The sequence below is a fragment of the Pinus tabuliformis genome, chromosome J (assembly GCF_031772625.1).
Source record: "Pinus tabuliformis cultivar Carrire ecotype Pingquan chromosome J, CPIR1, whole genome shotgun sequence".
NCBI classification, from domain to species: domain Eukaryota; kingdom Viridiplantae; phylum Streptophyta; class Pinopsida; order Pinales; family Pinaceae; genus Pinus; species Pinus tabuliformis.
This window is the reverse complement of record NC_142295.1, coordinates 32,116,267-32,135,049: the sequence shown is the minus strand read 5'-3', so window position 1 is coordinate 32,135,049 and position 18,783 is coordinate 32,116,267. Positions and strand designations below refer to the sequence as shown.

The window sequence follows — 18,783 nt, the reverse complement described above, 5'->3', positions numbered from 1 at the left end:
AAAGGATATATATCAGAACAACAACGATCAAAGTAAGCTGGCACTGAAAGACAAGCTTCGGAAAATCAAGTGTGAAAAGGTTGACACGATCTCTACATATCTGAACAAGATCACCACCTGCAGGGATGAGCTTGGAAGTGTAGGAATCACGACAGCCGATGATGACATGGTGAGTCTTGCTCTCCTCAGTCTTCTTAAGAGCTGGCATAGCTACCAAGACTCAGTAAATGGAAGAGAGAAACTACCAGATTGGGAACGACTATGGTCGGATCTGATGCAGGAGGAGATCAGGAGAAGCACCAGAGATGGTTCTTCATCAAAGCATGATGATGAAGAAAATCTAGCCTTAGCGAGTAAGGCGAGAAAGGGAAAGGGAAGGCTTCCCATTCCAAATCGAGTTCTTCCCATGGTGGGAAGATTGACAAATCTAAAGTGCGATGCTTTAATTGTCATGAGGTGGGCCATTATGCTACAAATTGTCCACAGAAGAAAACCAAGAAGGGATCCTCGAAAGGATCAGATGGTGAGGCACTGGCCTTACAGTTCGAATTGGATTTCACCCTCATCGCATGCATGGTTTCATCGATGGTGAGTTGTGTTTGGTACCTGGACAGTGGAGCCTCATTCAACATGACTGGGGACAAGAGTTTATTCAGTACCTTGGAGGAGAAGGACCTCCAAATGCGCATATAGATGGGCGATGATGGAAAGTACCGTGTTTCAGGTGAAGGCACGGTTGTGTTTTAGAGGTAGCATGGAGCTCCTCTCACCCTGACTAATGTAAAGTATGTGTCTGGACTGAAGAAGAACCTGGTATCCGTTGCTATGTTGGAAGACAAAGGCTATGATGTAGTCTTTAGTAAAGGAAAGGCATTCCTGAGACACATCGGCACAAGACAGACCAAGAGGATTGGGATTCGAGTGAAGAATCTCTACAAGCTGGAGGTAGATGACTGTGCTGCATTGAGTTCCAAAGCAAAGTTGGTGCAAAGCCAAGATATTGGCGAGCTATGGCATAGAAGATTGGGCCACTTGCACCATGGGGCCTTGAAGATCATGCAGCAGATTTCTACCGGACTTCCCAAGGGTAAACTTGAGCAAGTGGATACATGCAAAGGTTGTACCTTGGGTAAGTATGCAAAATATTCCTTTCAGGATCGAGACAGTTGAGCTGGAGCAATCTTGGAGCGAGTTCATACAGATGTGTGTGGACCATTCTCGACAGCCTCCACCGCTAAACAAAGGTACTATGTTATTTTCATTGATGATTTTTCTCGTAGATGCTGGATCTATTTCATGCAAAAGAAGGATCAAACCTTCTCAAGGTTTTGTGAGTTCAAAGCCTTGGTTGAGAAAGAATCAGGAAAGAAGATAAGGGCCTTGCGAAGCGACAATGGTGGAGAGTATGTCTCTCAAGAGTTTAAGGACTTCTGTGCAGCAGAAGGAATTAAACGGGAGTTGACGGCACCCCATAACCCACAGCAGAATGGGGTGGCCGAAAGGAAGAACAGAACGATTGTGGGAACAGCTCGGGCGATGCTACATGACCAAGGCCTACCACTTCATTTGTGGGCTGAGGCATGCAATACAACGGTATACTTGCAGAATAGAAGCCCGCATCGTATACTGGGGATGAAGACACCAGAGGAGGCTTTCTTTGGGAAGAGACCTGATGTGAGTCACTTCAAGATCTTTGACTCATCAGTATTTTACCATGTGACCAAGGATGCCCAGAAGAAGCTAGAGCCAACAACAGAGTTGGGGATACTTGTGGGGTACACTGATACACCCCACAACTATCGGGTGTTCTTGCCTACCATTCAGAAGGCAGTGGTATGCAAAGATCTAAAGTTCGACGAGCAGAAGGCCATGCGAGTTTCCCTTGAGAGGGAGCTCAAGTTGCATGCAAAGGAGGAACTTTTGGTTCCTAAGGAGGAGCCTCAGACTGATGCGGAGCAGCCGCATGCAGAGGATCTAGGAGTGGAGACATCCACTCATGCAGAGTCTTCTAGAGATGGGCGGAAACGCTCAAGGGAAGCTGAGAGATTGTTGATAGATGCGAGAGAGAATGTGGGACAACCATCTTCTCAGCGCAGACAGAGGAGGTCACTTGAGCAGTACACCGGTTACATGGCTCTTGTTGGGGAAGGTATAGAGACCAAACCATCTTCCTTCGAGGAAGCAATGCAGTAGCCAGTGTGGGTTGATGCTATGGTGGAGGAGTATGATTCCATAGTTTGGAACAATGTTTGGGATGTTGTTCCAAGACCAAAGAACAAGCTAGTGGTGAGTTCCCGATGGCTTTATAAGGTAAAGCAAGCATCTGATGGTAGTGTGGAGAAACATAAGGCAAGGCTTATTGCTCGTGGTTTCTCATAGGTCAAGGGAATCGACTATGATGAGACTTTTTCTCCTGTAGCAAGGTATTCATCTATCAGATCGATGTTGGCACTATCAGCACAGATGGGTTGGAAGATCCATCAGATGGATGTGAAGACTGCGTTCCTCAATGGCAAGATTGAGGAAGAGGTGTACATAGAGCAGCCGGAAGGATTTGAAACCTTCGATCGTGAGTCGCATGTGTGCCGACTCAAGAGAGCTTTGTATGGGTTGAAGCAAGCACCTCATGCTTGGTACACCAAGATCGACAACGATTTCACCAAGTTGGGCTTCACAAAGAGTGAAGCGAATGCTAACCTATACCACATCATGGTAGAAGGTAAACCATTGATCATTGTTCTTTATGTTGATGACTTAATATTAACAGGTGATAATCAGTTGAACAAGTCTTGCAAGGAGGACCTTGCAAGAGATTTCGAGATGAAAGACATGGGTCTCATGCACTACTTTCTAGGCATGGAAGTGTGGTAGAAGGATGGGGAAGTGTTTGTGTCTCAAGGCAAGTATGACAATGAGATACTCAGGAGATTCCACATGGAGAAGTGCAAGTCCATGGAGACTCCTCTAGCAGGTAACTGGAGGAAGGAGGATGCTACTTCAGGTGAGGTAGTAGCTGCTATTTTGTATCGCCAGCTTGTGCGTTCACTGATGTATTTGGTGAACACACGACCAGATTTGTGCTTTGCGGTGAACCAGCTGAGTCAAGCTATGGTTTAGCCTACCAAGCTATTTTGGAAGGTAGCGAAGCATGTGCTGAAATACCTCAGAGGCAAATCTCAGTATGGATTATGGTACAGACGGACAGAGGGAGTGAAGCTTCAGGGCTTCACAGATGCAGATTGGGCAAGGAGTCCATCAGATTGGAAGAGCACTTCAGGAGGAATTTTCAACCTTGGTTTAGCTGCAGTTTCTTGGTATAGCAGGAAACAGAGGTCAATTGCACTTAGCTCAGCAGAGGCTGAATACATGGCTGCCAGTCAGGCAGCATGTGAGGCCATTTGGATGCAGAAAATTCTAGTTGGGTTGTTTGATCAGAGGATGGATCCAACTGTGATCTATTGCGATAATCAGAGTTGTATCAAACTCTCTGAGAATCCAGTATTTCATGACAGGTCCAAGCACATCGATATTTGGTATCATCATCTTCGAGACTGTGTGGTGAAGAGGACCATGTTGTTGCAGTACGTTTCGACCGAGGAGCAGGATGCAAACATTTTGACTAAGGCATTGTCAAAATGCAAATTCGAGTTCCACAGGGACAGGACCGAGGTGACAGATAATCCCTTGCTTGTTGAGAGGGAGTGTTAAAAATAGCAACAAGAAATGCTAAAAATAACATTCCTATAGATAACATTTCGGGATACATTCCAATTTTAAGTAGTCCCTAAATTAAAATTCAAATTTGAGCTCAGCAACTATTTGTAAAATAATTAATTAATTCATCATGAGTTAATTAGTTAGAGAAAATCAAACATGAAGTCTATGTGAAGACATGCAACAGTTATCCCTCTGATTGAGGAATTTATCCCTTAATTAAGGAGATTGGGATGAGTTGTAATTAGTTAGCTCAGTTAACTGAGTTAAGTCGAGTTAGATTAGTTCCAACAATTTGTGGAACTGATTGTGAGTTCAGTTAGTCAATGCAGACATGCATACAACTAGTGTACTTCAGATAACTGAATATTCTCTCATAAATAACTCATGCATGTCAGTTCAAACAGAGACCCAGTTGAGATCAAAGGATGGGACAATGTACTATCAGTTGCAGGAATATTCCCTTGAGTATATCTCTTGCATGCAGAAGGAATTCTTTCCTTGAGGATTGCGCAGTTATTTCTGAGGTTGGTGAGCAGTGTGTGAGGTAATTACACACAGGTGGCAGCTTGAGGACTCAGGAGAAACTGCACAAGGAAATAGGAGGCTTGGAGGGTAGAGGAAAGGCATATGTGTTGTCTATTCTGTCTATGAGTAGCAGTGACGGATTGTACTGAGAGCTGGATAGCTTGTGAGCTAAATCTTTGTGTAATCCTAAGATATTTCCACTTGTATGATAATACAAAGATAGGGGTTTTTAGCTGAGGCTTTCCCCAGAGTATTCTTCTGTGTTCATGTGTAATTGTTTCTTATTCATCTGTTATATGTGTTCTATTTGATCTTGCTCAAAATCGATTAAGCTTCCGCAAGTTTGTTTGTAGATGTAAATCAAGTATTTTGCTTTAGTATATTGCATTATCAGGTGATCTACAGTCAAAATTTCTACAAAAAGACACCAAGGCAGCACTAAAAATCCAACTTGTAGGGGCCTCAAGAGTGGGGGGAAGTGAGAGTGCAGTGCTTCTTCAACATCACCTTGCACACCCATATGTCCCAACCCCTCATCTTTCTCATCTTTTTTTGTTCCTAGAACCACACTTGGTGCACAACCTGGCATCAAATCAACACTTAAAAAAAAGGAAAAGGAAGAAGTTGACAGGTTGGTCAATAAGTGTTCTATGGAGTGATGTTCCTTTCAACATTGCCTAGACAAACCCATTTTACCAACCTATGTTTGATGTTGTTGCTGTCGTTGGCCCAGGGTACAAAGCCCCCACCTTTGCAGAATTGAGAGGGCCTCTTCTTCAAGATGAAAACACTGATTGCACTTCTAGATTGGAGGAGTTTAGGGCATCATGGGAACACACTAGATGCACAGTCATGTCAGATGGTTGGAACTAACCAGAAGGGTAGGACCCTTCTTAACTTCTTGGTTAGTTGTCCCAAAGGGACAATGTTTATGAAATCTGTTGATGCATCTGCACATATTGAAGATGCATGTTTATTCTGTGAGTTTTTGGACCTCTTCATTCAGGAAGTAGGCCCAAGCAATGTTGTCCAAGTCATAACGGACAACACTGCAAATTATGTTGCATCTGGCAAGTTGCTTATGGAGAGGTATCCTAACCTGTTTTGGACACCTTGTGCTACTCATTGCATTGACTTGATGTTGGAGGATATAGGTAAGATTCCTATTGTGAGGGATATTGGTCAATCATCTAGGAGCATAACAAAATTTATATATAATCATGTATTTGTGCTTAGCTTGATGAGAAAATTCACCAAAAACAAAGAGTTGGTGCGTCCTGCCATCACACTATTTGCCACTACTTTCATATCTCTTCAGTCTCTGTTGAATTCTATGTGGGATGTGAAGAGCATGTTTCTTTCACTGGAGTGGCATGCTTTATCTATCAGCTGCAAACCAGAGGGAGAAGGCATATGTAGACTAGTTTCATATGATCAGAGCTTTTGGGCAGGAGTAGAGTAGGTGTGTGCCATTTCAGAACCTTTGGTAAGGGTTCTTCGGTTGGCTGATGGAGACAAGCCCGCAATGGGCTACTTGTATGAGGCCATGGATAGGGCCAAAGAAGCCATTCGTGCTTATTATGAAGATAAGGGAGACGAGGGGTTAGAGAAACAACAGGTCATATGGAGAGTGATTGATGAGCGATGGAACAATACCCTCCATCACCCCATTCATGCTGCAGGTATCTACCTCAACCCCGCATTTTCTTACGCCTGTGGTTTCAGATTTGATGTCGAGGTGATGGATGGATTCTTCACTTGTATTGAGAGGATGGTGGCTTCTGAGTAAGAACGTGAAGATATTTCTAAAGAAATGGAGGTCTATAGGATGGGAGGTGGCACATTTGGTTTTACCATGGCTATTAAGAATAGGACAACCAAAATGCCAGGTAAGCTTTAGTTTGTTTCAAACTTTCAAGTTTAGAATTTCATTGTTTTTTTATGTTTCTCATTTTTCTTTTAACTTGTATATGCTTGGTGGACAAGCTATGGTGGCAGAGTACCCCATCTCCAAAAGCTTGCCATTTGAGTGCTCAAGCAAACATGCAGTTCCTCTGGGTGTGAGTGCAACTGGAGTGTATTTGACAAAATACACAGAAAAAAGTGCAACAGGTAAAAAAATTTCAAATTAAATTTTTTGAATTCATTTGAGTATTTTTAATATTTAAATTTTCTAAGTACTAATTTACTATGTTACCGGATTCGTCAAGCCTAATGTTTGGATCTATGGATCCTCGGATCGGAAACAGATTCGGATCCGGATCCGCAGAAATACTCCTAGCTTCTCTCTAAGGTTAAAAAAATCGTCGACTTCAACGCATAAATCTGTAGTAAACTAACAAACGCCAGCACAAAATTCCAAAACGGGAAATTCAACTGTTTAGTCACAAGTGAACGAAAGAATGAGCATCCGACATCACTGAATTAATGAATCGACGTTGGCCAAAATAATCTAGGGAGTTGGCACGGACAGTTAATTATTTTTATTTTAGTTGACCACATTATAAGCTTTAATACAAGACAATGAATGAAAGAATCAGCATCCGCAAAACAATGAATCAACGTATCATAATCTAGCCATTTTTATTCAGATATTTTGAAGTTTAAAAAGTAAGTTTTTAATTAGATATTTTAAAGTTTAAAAATTAAGCTTTTAATTAGATATTTTAAAGTTTAAAAATTAAGCTTTTATTTATATATTTATTTTAAAGTTTAAAAAGTAAGTTTTATTTTAATTAATTTTAAAGTTTTTTTTCAAGTTTAAAAAGTAAATTTTCTAAAATAACTTTAATAATTTGTATTACAACTAATAATTAATGTTTAAATATTTATAAATGATACATTAATCCCATTAAAATTAAATTAATAATTATTTTTAAAGTATTATATTGAATAATTATATAATAATTATTTATTGTATGTAAAACTTATAAATTAAAATTAGCATATGTTTTTATTTTTATATTTATAGAGATTTAGTTTTTATTTTTATTTTTATATAAATTTTAATTTTAAAAATTATAAAATATTTTATACTTGCGTGTACTTGTCGTTTCCAGATCTTAGGTTTTCAAAAAACTAGTAGATCCAATCCTGGTAACTTAGCTAATTTACAATCTATGACCCTAATACAGATTGGAGTCCCAACACCTCATTGACATGGTCTATGTCTACTACAATATTCGATTGTGGGTGAGACAACTTCAAAAAGCTCCTGATGTGGAAGCCATCTCATTGGACAATATTGATACCACTACTGCATGGAGGGTTGAGACTGAGAGGCCGGCCATGGACTCGATCCCAGATTGGTTAAATGTGGATCCAGAGGAAGTAGCAGTTGCAGGGGAGGGAGAGCCAGAGGTAGAAGAGGAGGAGCAACATCAGGCTCAGGAGGCAGAGCTGGATGAGGATGATGATGAGGAGGTGACACCATCTAGGATGGGCAGTAGCAGCATAGGACAGAGGCCACCTCTTTTATCGGCTTCTAGAGGACGACTGACTCCATTTGTATTTCCAGGGGTTGGGCATTCTTCCTCTAGAGGAAAAGGCAAACCCATTCCCTATTCCCGTAAAAGGGGCAGAGGATCTCAGTGACAGATTACTTTATGACATGTAGATGACTCATGATATACATTTATTATTTTTTTTGTTGATATTTTGACTCTTGAGAGTTGAGACTCAGACAAGACTCAAGATTCAGGAGTTGATTCACTATTTTGATATGTGATGTAGTACTAAACTTCATATACATATTATATATTAGCTTTCTTTACATGTTTATGTGGAAATACATTTATTTGATGTTGTGGATACTCTAGATGCTAAAAAAAATTAAAATAAATGAATATTTTTGTGTTTTTTTAATTTTGCCGATTTTTTCAAAAAACTCCCGACTTTAACGAGTTTTTCAACTTTTGGACCCTTGCCGATTTAATCCCGATTTTGACTTTTTCCACATTGTTTTAAACCAACTATGCATGTTCTTGAGATATAGTGATTGCAATCTTCCAGCTTGTATAGCTTACTAGTGATATTATCATCGATAAAATTGCACCTGTTTGAGTGGCGTTTAGCATCAGTAATACTGCTGAAGCATTATGTTAGAAATTTCACATTTATCAAATGGTGAATTGCATCAGCTACTCGCTTTTCAAACATTTTAAAGTCATTATTAATGGTTCTCCTAAGATTATAAGATTTCAGCAGATATTGCTTTGAGTTGAATTCTTCAATAATGTGCCTCAAATGAAGTGAAATGTAATCCGTCAGCCTCATATCTGGCAGGATACCAGTGTGAATGTTGGATATCCATTTTCTTGGTAAAATATTAAATTAGCTGTTTGCAAAATATTGAGTGTCACGGAATTTAGCATGCTTTGCAATACGAAATAAAGTTCTATAAGAAATGTGCATGTCCTAAAGAGAATATTACAACGTAACATACCTGACAGTCCATGAGAACCAGATCAAATGGTGGTGAATCTGCTGATATCGTCTGTTTCCCAGAGTTTTTTATTTTACCCATAGAGGTCAGTTTGTCAGAATCCCCAACATTATAAGAAGATTTCAGTGCATCCACAGCTTGCAGTCCATCTCCAACAGCAACTAATGTTGCACCCATCTTTTCAAGCATGATGCTTGCAACTCTTTGAAGAACAGGAGTATCTTCAGCAAGTAAAATATGAATGCCTTCGAGAGATCTCTCTGAAGAAATTCCATTAGATGAAGCCACTCGAACAGGGGGATTTTGGAGTTCTTTGGATGTCATTTGATTTTTGATGCAATTTGGCCTTCCATTATCATTGCTTGAGGATGAATGGGGTGATAAATCTTCTTTTGATTCTAATTTATATGTTACAGATCCACTGAACCCAATACTTGAGCAGCTTGGGCAAGCTGGGATAGAAGAGACATCACAAGGCAATTTTTCATTTTGTGGGCTATTGTTCACTTTTGATGCTGCCTGAATATCCAAGGCATGGTCATTATATTGTTTAGAAATAGAATTTACCATTAACTTTTCCGTTTGATCCATATCTCCAAGTGAATCTTCATTGCAGATTCCAGAATGTGATTCAACAGATGCAATACTGTCAGTGTTCATACAGAATTCATCTGTATTAGTTTTGTTGCAAATAGAATCATACCTACATTTCTCTGCTGGATATCCCTTTCCATCTTCTGATTTTGTGAGAATTTGAGAAGCTGCTGTTAAACCATTAAATTCCTTAATGGTATATGGGACAAAATTTCTTCCTTCTTGCATGGTCATTGCAGAACTATTTAAGCTTCCTGGGGCAGAAATGCTTGCTTGTATGGTAGGACACAAACTCTTACTTAAGCTTTTTCTGTAACCCTCACCTATATCCTTGGCTGAATCACAACCATCTTTATCTAAAAAGTAATCAGATCGTCCTTCCCTTGTGAGAATTATGGGAGATTGAATGTTCATGCTTTCCTGTGTGTCAAGTTGTAAGTTCGGTGACCGTGAACCAGTACTCATCTTCTCTAATTCATATGTTGTATCTTCTATCATGGTTGTCAATATCTGAATCAATTTTGATTGATAGAGAGGCCAATTAACAGTGATACAATGCCCCGTTCTCCTCAACTCCAACTTTACAGTGGCAGAGGTATCATGATTCAACAGCCATGCAAATTTTACTCTCCCTTGGTATTTGCTGAGATGAGATACTTGAGCCTTCCAGCTATTCATGTCCGTGTCCAAAAACCTTGTATCTATAACTACAAAGAAGCTGTGATATTTTGATAATTGATTCAAAAAAGAATGATGGAGGACCCTTGTTTCATTTGCAGGCATCGAGTCCTCTTTAAGATTTGCAGACCCAAACTCATTCAATGAAACCCCATGATTCAGAATACTCTCCGATTGAACACTGTCTATTGTTTGTAAACCAGGATGATAATGACAATCTACTTCCATAGACAGTATTTCTAGTATTTCGTTCCAGTTAGATGCTTGATATGATTGGATACCATTTGCATTTAGCCATTGGGACATTTTCAATCGACCAATGTCATCTTTTAGAGCCAGAAGTACCTGCCAAGAAGGAAGAAAATACAAATAAATAGTTTTCAAAAAGCATCTTCTCATGGTGTAAACATTTGTAGCTAATACTTCACAAAATAGAAAAAAGGAAAGCTGTAAAATTGAAGAGAAAAGAAAACGTCGAAGAAATCACATAATACTATTCTTCCCGGGTATACTTCTCATAATATATAATTTCTTAATGATGCTCTTAACCTGAAAAGGTTATCCTTTCATAGGCTGTCCTTGGAAGGAAGATGCAGGAGTGTCTTGACAATGTGGAAAAAAGGCACCCTGACTTCTTTATTTTACTATTAAATAAAACAATAGCAAGGTACTGTAGTAGAATACCATTGAACTTTCTTTTCCAAATCTGTTCCAAAAGTGCTGAGAAAATTGCCCTGAGTTTTCGGCAGGTATGCCAAACACTAAGGATAAGTGCATCAAAGTTCCTGGCCCTTCCTTTTGTTGAATATTAATCTGCCCCCCCATTTTATGAACCTGTAAAAAATAATAACATTGATTTCTTGAGCACACTTAAAGGAACTGGACTTTAAAGGATTACAACAGGGTTTCGACCATTTTGAGGGGTTGTTAAAAATTTGAAGCAATTTAGTTTCCCTAGTGTTTTCCCATGAGTTCCTCAAGTATAATCAATAATGTCCAAAGAAATCTCTATTAACAGGCACGCTATCACTAAAGTATGAATCACTTAAGTCTGTTGTGAAGTGAGTGAAAACATTAAATGAAATAACATACATTGTCTATAATTTCAAGTTAGAGTTCACATACCAAGGAACGTACAATGCAAAGGCCAAGACCTGTACCACCATACCTGCAAAACATTGTTTTTTAAATGAATGAATTGTATCTAAGACATTTCTATTTTAAATTCTAAAACATGCTTCTTTTGTAGGAAAGCCTATATTATGTTCAACTTCAAACTAAAACACCCTTTTTGGATGAACATGCACCTGACATACTAAATTCACAATATACTTATGGAAGTGCTTAATAGTATTATTATATTGGTCAAATAATGATAACAAAGTATCAACCAGTTACTTTTGTAAAAATGGTACGTATGTTAATACAGGAAAAACATAATATGATTTACAACAGAAGAGTACAATCAGAAGGAGCTCCATTCTACCTAAAGGACAGTAGGAATGTTTCCCCGTCAACTTCCTTACAAATATATTCATAGAGGAACAGGAGGAACTGTGCATTAATTTTTGTTTGTCTCGACATTTCAAGCCAACTAGTTTGGCTCATTTTCATGAGCAAAGTGCTGAAAGATTATAGCCCGAGGATATTGCTTGAATACAAGATGCTGATTGCACAAGACATAAGCTCATTCATGCATTGAAGGTTGTCTTGTAGCTTTAATCTTCACCCAGACACGTGGATGTTTTTTTATGAGGTGGATAACCATTCACCAGCTATTACTAAGCTCTACACCTATGTCTATATTCAGGCTATTTTCATTTTTCCTTATTTTTAGTGTTTCTCTGATTTTTATTCTTATAAAGTTGTCCTATTTAGCAATAACTTTTGACGTTTTCCCATGTTTGAACGAATGGCCAGCCAGTGTAGATCTTTGTGTACAGTTTATGTATAACGTCTGCAGAGTGTTTTTTAGATAAAATTGCAGACACTCAATATATTTTCTATTAATTGTTGAATAATGAAATTACACACATATGTATACAATCAATAGTCTCAAGATAGGAATGCTATCTTAGACGTACAGTAGTGTGGTTGAGATATTCTCTCAACCACACACTAAACTAAGAGAAACTATATTCTAGCTTATTCCTATTATATAGGAACAAACTCCTCAATTAGAAAATTACAACCATAGACAAGTAGGAATTAATTATTTCCAACTCCCCCCCTTAATGACTACTTGTCATGGTGAATTGCATGTACAAAACCTCCAAAAAACACACTCTGCCGCCCTCGGACAGATCCACAACTTCTCCGATCCCACGGATCCCCTTGAAGGTGAATTGGCGCGATCCTGAACGAAAAACCCACACCCATTGGCGCGATTAATGGCCTAACAGACGCGCCAGTTGGCCTTCCTGGCATTGCTGTTAGCGCGAAAAACGCCAATCCCCTTCTACTCAGAGAAAATCATCTGAGTCTGAGCCAGGTGTTACTGCAATCCACCTGCTCCTACGAGCACAAAGCTCCTGTGTACACACAACTACAAAGGCACCTCAAGCCACATAGGCGATTCAGCCACAAAGGCAATCTGCCACCACCGGGCAAGTCCGATTTACCATCACTGGGCAAATCCGCCAACTTCAATATGCCACCACCGGGCAAGTCCGATTTACCACCACCGGGCAAATCCGCCAACTTCAATATGCCACCACCGGGCAAATCCTGTAGCCACTAGGACTCTATAGATGGTTTCTGGTTCACCACCAACCGTCACATTACAGTGACAAAAGATGGTTTCAGGCTGACCACAAACCATTACAAAGTGGTTTTGGGATCACCACGAACTTTCAAATGCCTTTACAAGGCTTACATTCAACATTTGGAGTTTCTGGTACATACAATGACTATTACAATAATATGCTAGGGAGTCTATTCCACAAACCACACTAAAAACAAAAAATCTACTTTGTTGTCCACCATAAACATTGTTGCTGCTCCTTTATCCCAAGTTCACATCTTGGGCATCTTTGTCAAATAACTTCTTGGAACTCCATGCTTATCCTGTCATTTGTTAGAGTCATGAATTCTAACAAAACAACTTTACCTACATTGAGTTAGCTAGGCTCAATAAGGCTCAATAATATTATCCATGATTCCAAGACATAAAAAAAAAATAGACTTTCAGGTTGACAAAATATCAAATTTCTCTATCTTTGCCCAAAGATGATTATTTCCCAAACATAACAGCAACTATTAGAGTCCAGAAATATCATGAATCATAACCAGTGATCTGCAATTGGCTGCCTGCTCGGCACACACCACCGGCCCGATCTCCTCCAATCCTGGAGTGTTCTTGGACCCAACAATCTTCTCCATGCTGGGCTGCCACTTCACAACCAATCCTCTGCCAACATAACCAGTCCACCGGTTCGACCGATCTGCTGTCATCTGCTCGGATCTCACTCTCCAAATCGCAGACACACATAAGTTGTTCTGTCATCCTCCAGTGCCTCGCGCCGGTTACTTTCCTCCCCTTTCCCTGCTAAAATTGGCAGGTTATCCTTAAGGTATATGTTGAGATAAAGCTCTGGGAGTCCGTCCCTTTCGCTCACGAACGTCAGAACGCCGTTCCCAGGCCTGTGCGTGGAAAACAGCAATCCAAGGCCTGGTACGGGATGCAGCCGGTGTGAAGGCATCGATTCCCCGCGGGGTAATTCTCTCCACCGGGGCAGATGAGGAATTAACGGAGACTCTGTAAACACTCCACCACCCGTCCTCCGCCTGCCTGTCGAAGAACACGATGTTATCGTCGGTCCAAGATGGCCACCCGCCATGCTTCACAACAAGCCTTCTATCAGAACCATCAGAGGCCCTGAATACATAAGATCGGTCTCCAAATCGCGTATTTCGCCCTGCCATCCCCGCTCTCCTTCGGAGGCCACCATGACCCACTCACCCGAGGGGGACACAGCGGGGCTAAAATCTGCGATTTCGTCGGGCGTCAGGCACCTCGTTTCCCCTGTTTCGATTGAGGTCGAGTAAACCGCAGCCCAGCTTTTTCTCGAGGACTTTGCCGACCTGCGGGTCGAAACGTAGACCATGCTGTTCTCAGCCAAGATAAAATTAGCATGAAACTCCTTAAAATCTGAAATGTTAAGGGAAAAACCATGAATCAAAGCCAAACATGGATGTGCAGGCCAAGTGTCTATGACGTGTAGGGAGCCCATATGCAAAGACTTTGTCCTGCCGTCCGCCAAGTAATAAAAATTTCCACCACCATGAAAAAACTGTAAGTATGATTACAGTGCACGGATAAAAAAAAATAAAAAATTCCCAGATTCAAAAAGACAACATTTGCGTTCTTAAGCTCAAGAACTTCTCCAACAGATCGACTCCACCGTGGCGAGTTGCTCCGGCTTCTGTCCCCAAAGGAAACAGAAAGCTGGTCTGGAATCGCATCCAAACTCATTAAATTGAAGATCACCAAAGGCTTTATGAACACGTGCTTTTTCCACGCAAACTGTGCAGATTTGGTAAGACCCAGGCCATAAACAGCAAATACCTTTCCATGTCGGCACTCAAAGCTCCACCATCATGGCTCAGACGTCCACCACGGCCCTGAATTGATTCTGTGCTATGTGACCTGCAATCCCATGCTCTAACTGTATGATCATATCCGTCTGATATGATTGTTGCACCATACTCATTGAATTTTACTAAATTCACCTCATTATCATGTCCACGAAATTTTTGAATCATGCAACCAGTTGACACATCCAAATAAAAATATTTCTATTTACTCCAATACGAAAGCAGCCATCTCAGACTCACCGTTGTAAAATATGAGAATCCAGATTCCATCAACAGATCTATAATGCATCCTCCAGCTCCTTTCAGAGAGGCACAGCGCCGGCCATCGCAATCTGAATGGGCATCAGATCATAGCCTGACAAGCCAGCCTTCTCTTCAATTTGGTTGGCCTCTTTTTCCAGCCAAAACGATTCCTACCTCGCTGAAGTACTGGTATTGCATCGACCATCCTCAATCCAAAAGGCGACTCCAGAGACCTTGACACCACTTCCTTTTTCTCCAGAGCCAGCTCGAACAATCCACTGCATTCCTTCTCGGCCCTCTCGGCCACATTGCAAGAAACGCCATGGTTTATCGCCTGAAAGCACCCGAACTCCGCAGCAGAATCGACGATCCTACGCACCAAATCATCCCTCGCCGAAGAATAACAGTTTCCAATGAAGACCTTCCGGCGGCTCCAGGCCTCGGCTCTGTACCAGGCCTTGCATACCAGCGAAACCACGAAGAACAACACGTGCTCCAGCGCCTCGTCTGGGAATGAAGACGAAGAATCCCCTCTCCTCTTCATCATTCCGAACCCTTTCGCACTGTTGGCCTTCAGTAGGAGGTCTCCAGTTCCATTCCTGCAACCCCCGCTGTTTCAGATCTCTCGAAAACAACAGCCTATCCTGAATCCACGTTGGTCTAGTGGACGAATCTCGCCCCCCTCAAACTTCCAGAGCCGGAGAGGCAATGAATGGATGGTTGGTCATATGGTCCACACTTTGGTTCTTAGCTCCAGCTAATTACGAGCGCTGGGCGTGGGCTCCATTTCCCCCTTGGTCACAGGCCTGAGCAATTTGTTACAGGGAACATAGATATTTATGAAGGATGCCCAGCAGGGCCGAGAGAGTGAAGACCATCGGGATACGGGGGCTTCATTAAAATAAGGCCACATCCAGATTCCAGCCTAGCACAACGAAACCTAATGCTAATGGCAGCGGCAGTACCAACAACAGCATCTTAACCTCATCTGTCATCTGTCAGAGAGATGAATGGAGTTACCCACTCACCCTAGATACTTAGAAACTCCCAATCAGGTTCGAACCAGTAGAACACGAACACATCAAATCCTGCGCTCGCAGATAGCTCCCTAACGTCCACGCAAACAAGAGACAACGCCTCCATAGTCGATCAACACAGGTTCGATCAAGCACTTGAACAGACCATAAAATTGATGGACAGACAATATATAATAAACTCTTTATTTTCCCTCAGTCTAGGAGGGGCCAGGCCCAGGAGGGGCCAGGCCCAGGAGGGGCTAGGCCCTCACAGGCTCTGATACCAAGATAAAATTGCAGACACTCAATATATTTTCTATTAATTGTTGAATAATGAAATTACACACATATGTATACAATCAATAGTCTCAAGATAGGAATGCTATCTTAGACGTACAGTAGTGTGGTTGAGATATTCTCTCAACCACACACTAAACTAAGAGAAACTATATTCTAGCTTATTCCTATTATATAGGAACAAACTCCTCAATTAGAAAATTACAACCATAGACAAGTAGGAATTAATTATTTCCAACTTTTTTTGAGTCTTCTACTGAGTGCCCTGTTTCTCCAATATATATTTTACCATCAGAGCAGCGAATATCATAGAATCCTCTTTGTTGTTTAGCATCTCTCAGATCTTTTTCTGCATCAAGCCCATTTCTGACGGTATTGGCAGGGAAAAATTGACTCATGTTCTTTCCTTTTAGTATTCTCACTCGATTGTCCGTAGTTCCTTTGGTATAAGGCAAAGTAGTCTTACTAATTCTGTTTTCATTTTATCTCAAGAGAGGTCCCTTCTCATCTTTTCTAATGTCACTATTTATCTATCTTTTTGGATTTTGTAGCTTGGACAGGTATTTTAGTCTCAAGAGGGGTAAGTGATGCTAATAACACAAGAGAATAAATTATCTCTAAGTATAGGAAATTTTTCTAAGGGAAAATGTTTTAATTAGATTATTAACTAGCTTTTAATAATTTTTCAAAGTCTAACTTAGAAAAACAGATTGATTAATTAGTATTAATTAAGACAAGTCAATTTTTTTCTAATAACTTCTAGAAAAGGTGTTTGATGGAGTCAAGATGATCTTAGCCATTGACCATGATTAGATCTTGGCCATTGAATTCTCAATAAGAGATTATAACAGAAAATAGATAAGCATCTTGGAGACACAACAAATTAACAAAGGCACAGTGATAGCGTGGGGTTTGACACTACCAAGGGTTTCAGCCTAAGTCATCTGGTTCAAGGTCGTGTTCAAATTCGACAACCTTGAAATTCGACTTGAAGTTTGACCAGTTATATATATCTATATATAACATTCACAATGTAATAAAAATATTAAATAATTTTAATATTAATTATATATTATAGTTTAAATTATTAACATTTATAGCTTAATTTTATAAATATATCAATATATAACTATGGTGATGAATAAATAAATTATATAAATTTAAATTATGATTATATAAAAGTTTACATTATTATATATATATATATATATATATATATATATAGTGATAGATAAATAAGTTATATTAATTTAATTGTGATTATTAAATACCTTTTAAGTTATGTAAATAATTGTTTTACATATATGGCTTAAACCCTCGTTGAACCCAATTGAACATTAATTTCTAGTTCATTTGTGTTTAATTTGAATTTTGCCAGGGAGTTTAAACGAAAAAAAAATAACAGGATTAAAACCTTGTTGAACCCATTTGAATATTATCTCCAGGTTCACGTTTATGTTCAATTTGATTTTTTCCAACGAATTTAAACGAACAAATTCCATTTGGTCTTAGATTTGGCGAATTTCAACGTTAAAATTCACCAAACCCGGTGACTTAGGTTTCAATAGTGATTAAGCAAGAAGCATTTTCCAGCGTTGTTCTTCATTCGAGATACTTCCAACTTAGGTAGTTTTGTTGGCCAATTCATTTTTCTACAAAGGCTGAAATTGTCTCCAGAGAGCCAATGTGAATCGCTAGAGGGCAATGCGAATTGCCAAAGGCCATGCAAATTGCCAGAGTGAGGTAGTGTGAGTTGTTGGAAGTAGTGCGAGTTGCCGGAGGTAGTGCAAGTGCTGGAGGTAGTGCAAGTGCCAGTGTGAGTTGCAGAAGGGCAGTGCGAATTGCCAATGAGTCTGTGCGAGTTGCCAGAGAGGTCGTGCGCATAATCAGAGGCAGTGCGAATTGTAGAAGAAGGGTTGAGGGGTTATTCCCTAGCCGATTTGATCAGCAAAAGAGAATATAAAAATATTTGTTAGAGCTTTTCCATTTAACGGCAAGCAATTGTAATATCAATAAATTATAGATTTGTTGTAATATCAATAAATTACAGATTTGTTGAAGAAATAATAAAATCCTTATTTGCAAAATTGGTTTTTTCTACATTGGGGTTTTTTCTAACGACATTTGTTAAAAATATCGATGTCCATTTTATATGTGTGGTTTTCTCAGTGCCTTGTAGATATTTTAATGCAATATTGGTGGATATTTTAATTCGTGAATATTGCAGTAGTGTTTTTATTCAGTATTTTTTTATTCAATATTTTCAATAAATATTTTTGTCGAGACAAATAATCTTTAAAAGATAGGTGGGATAATTACTAGTTAACTGCAATAATTTCCACACTCCATAGTTTTAATATTAACTTCAAAATGTCAGGCGTACATATATATCAGTTTCAAATTGTAGCATCGCTCGACCTCACTTTATATATATCAGGTCATCCTCAACTATGAGTTTTGTCTAATGGTACATGAGTGTATAAATACTTGTTCAAAACCAAATGATTCTTCTTTAACTCAGTGATCTGCTCCTCTGAGTACAGCGTGAGGTTCTTTCTGGGCACTTTCGAGGCTGACTCGATCCTCACCCTTATATTAAATTTACAATAGCAAAACCAGCCTGAGATTCGTTCTAGTCATCGCTGCCTCAAAATATAACAAGTCTTGTGAAAG

General features: G+C 39.8%; 2 protein-coding genes across 3 annotated transcripts in view; both read right to left on the bottom strand.

The window, feature by feature from the left end:
• LOC149225302 (histidine kinase 1-like) overlaps window positions 1-18,783 on the bottom strand; it is a 493,646-nt gene that overhangs the window by 54,309 nt on the left and 420,554 nt on the right. For both annotated transcript variants that reach the window (XM_089377050.1, XM_089377051.1), the window contains exons 10-12: window positions 11,084-11,126; window positions 10,643-10,792; window positions 8,687-10,303 (exon numbers count right to left, since the gene is read on the bottom strand). In XM_089377050.1, coding sequence (XP_089233176.1) covers window positions 8,687-10,303; window positions 10,643-10,792; window positions 11,084-11,126 — 1,810 coding nt within the window. The remainder of the gene's footprint in view (window positions 1-8,686; window positions 10,304-10,642; window positions 10,793-11,083; window positions 11,127-18,783) is intronic.
• Window positions 14,553-16,059, bottom strand: LOC149225304 (protein AUXIN SIGNALING F-BOX 2-like). Its single transcript, XM_089377052.1, has 2 exons — window positions 14,795-16,059; window positions 14,553-14,606 (listed from the first exon to the last, which is right to left on the bottom strand). The coding sequence occupies exon 1, from the start codon at window positions 15,342-15,344 to the stop codon at window positions 14,898-14,900; it is 447 nt and encodes a 148-aa protein (XP_089233178.1). The 5' UTR covers window positions 15,345-16,059; the 3' UTR covers window positions 14,553-14,606; window positions 14,795-14,897.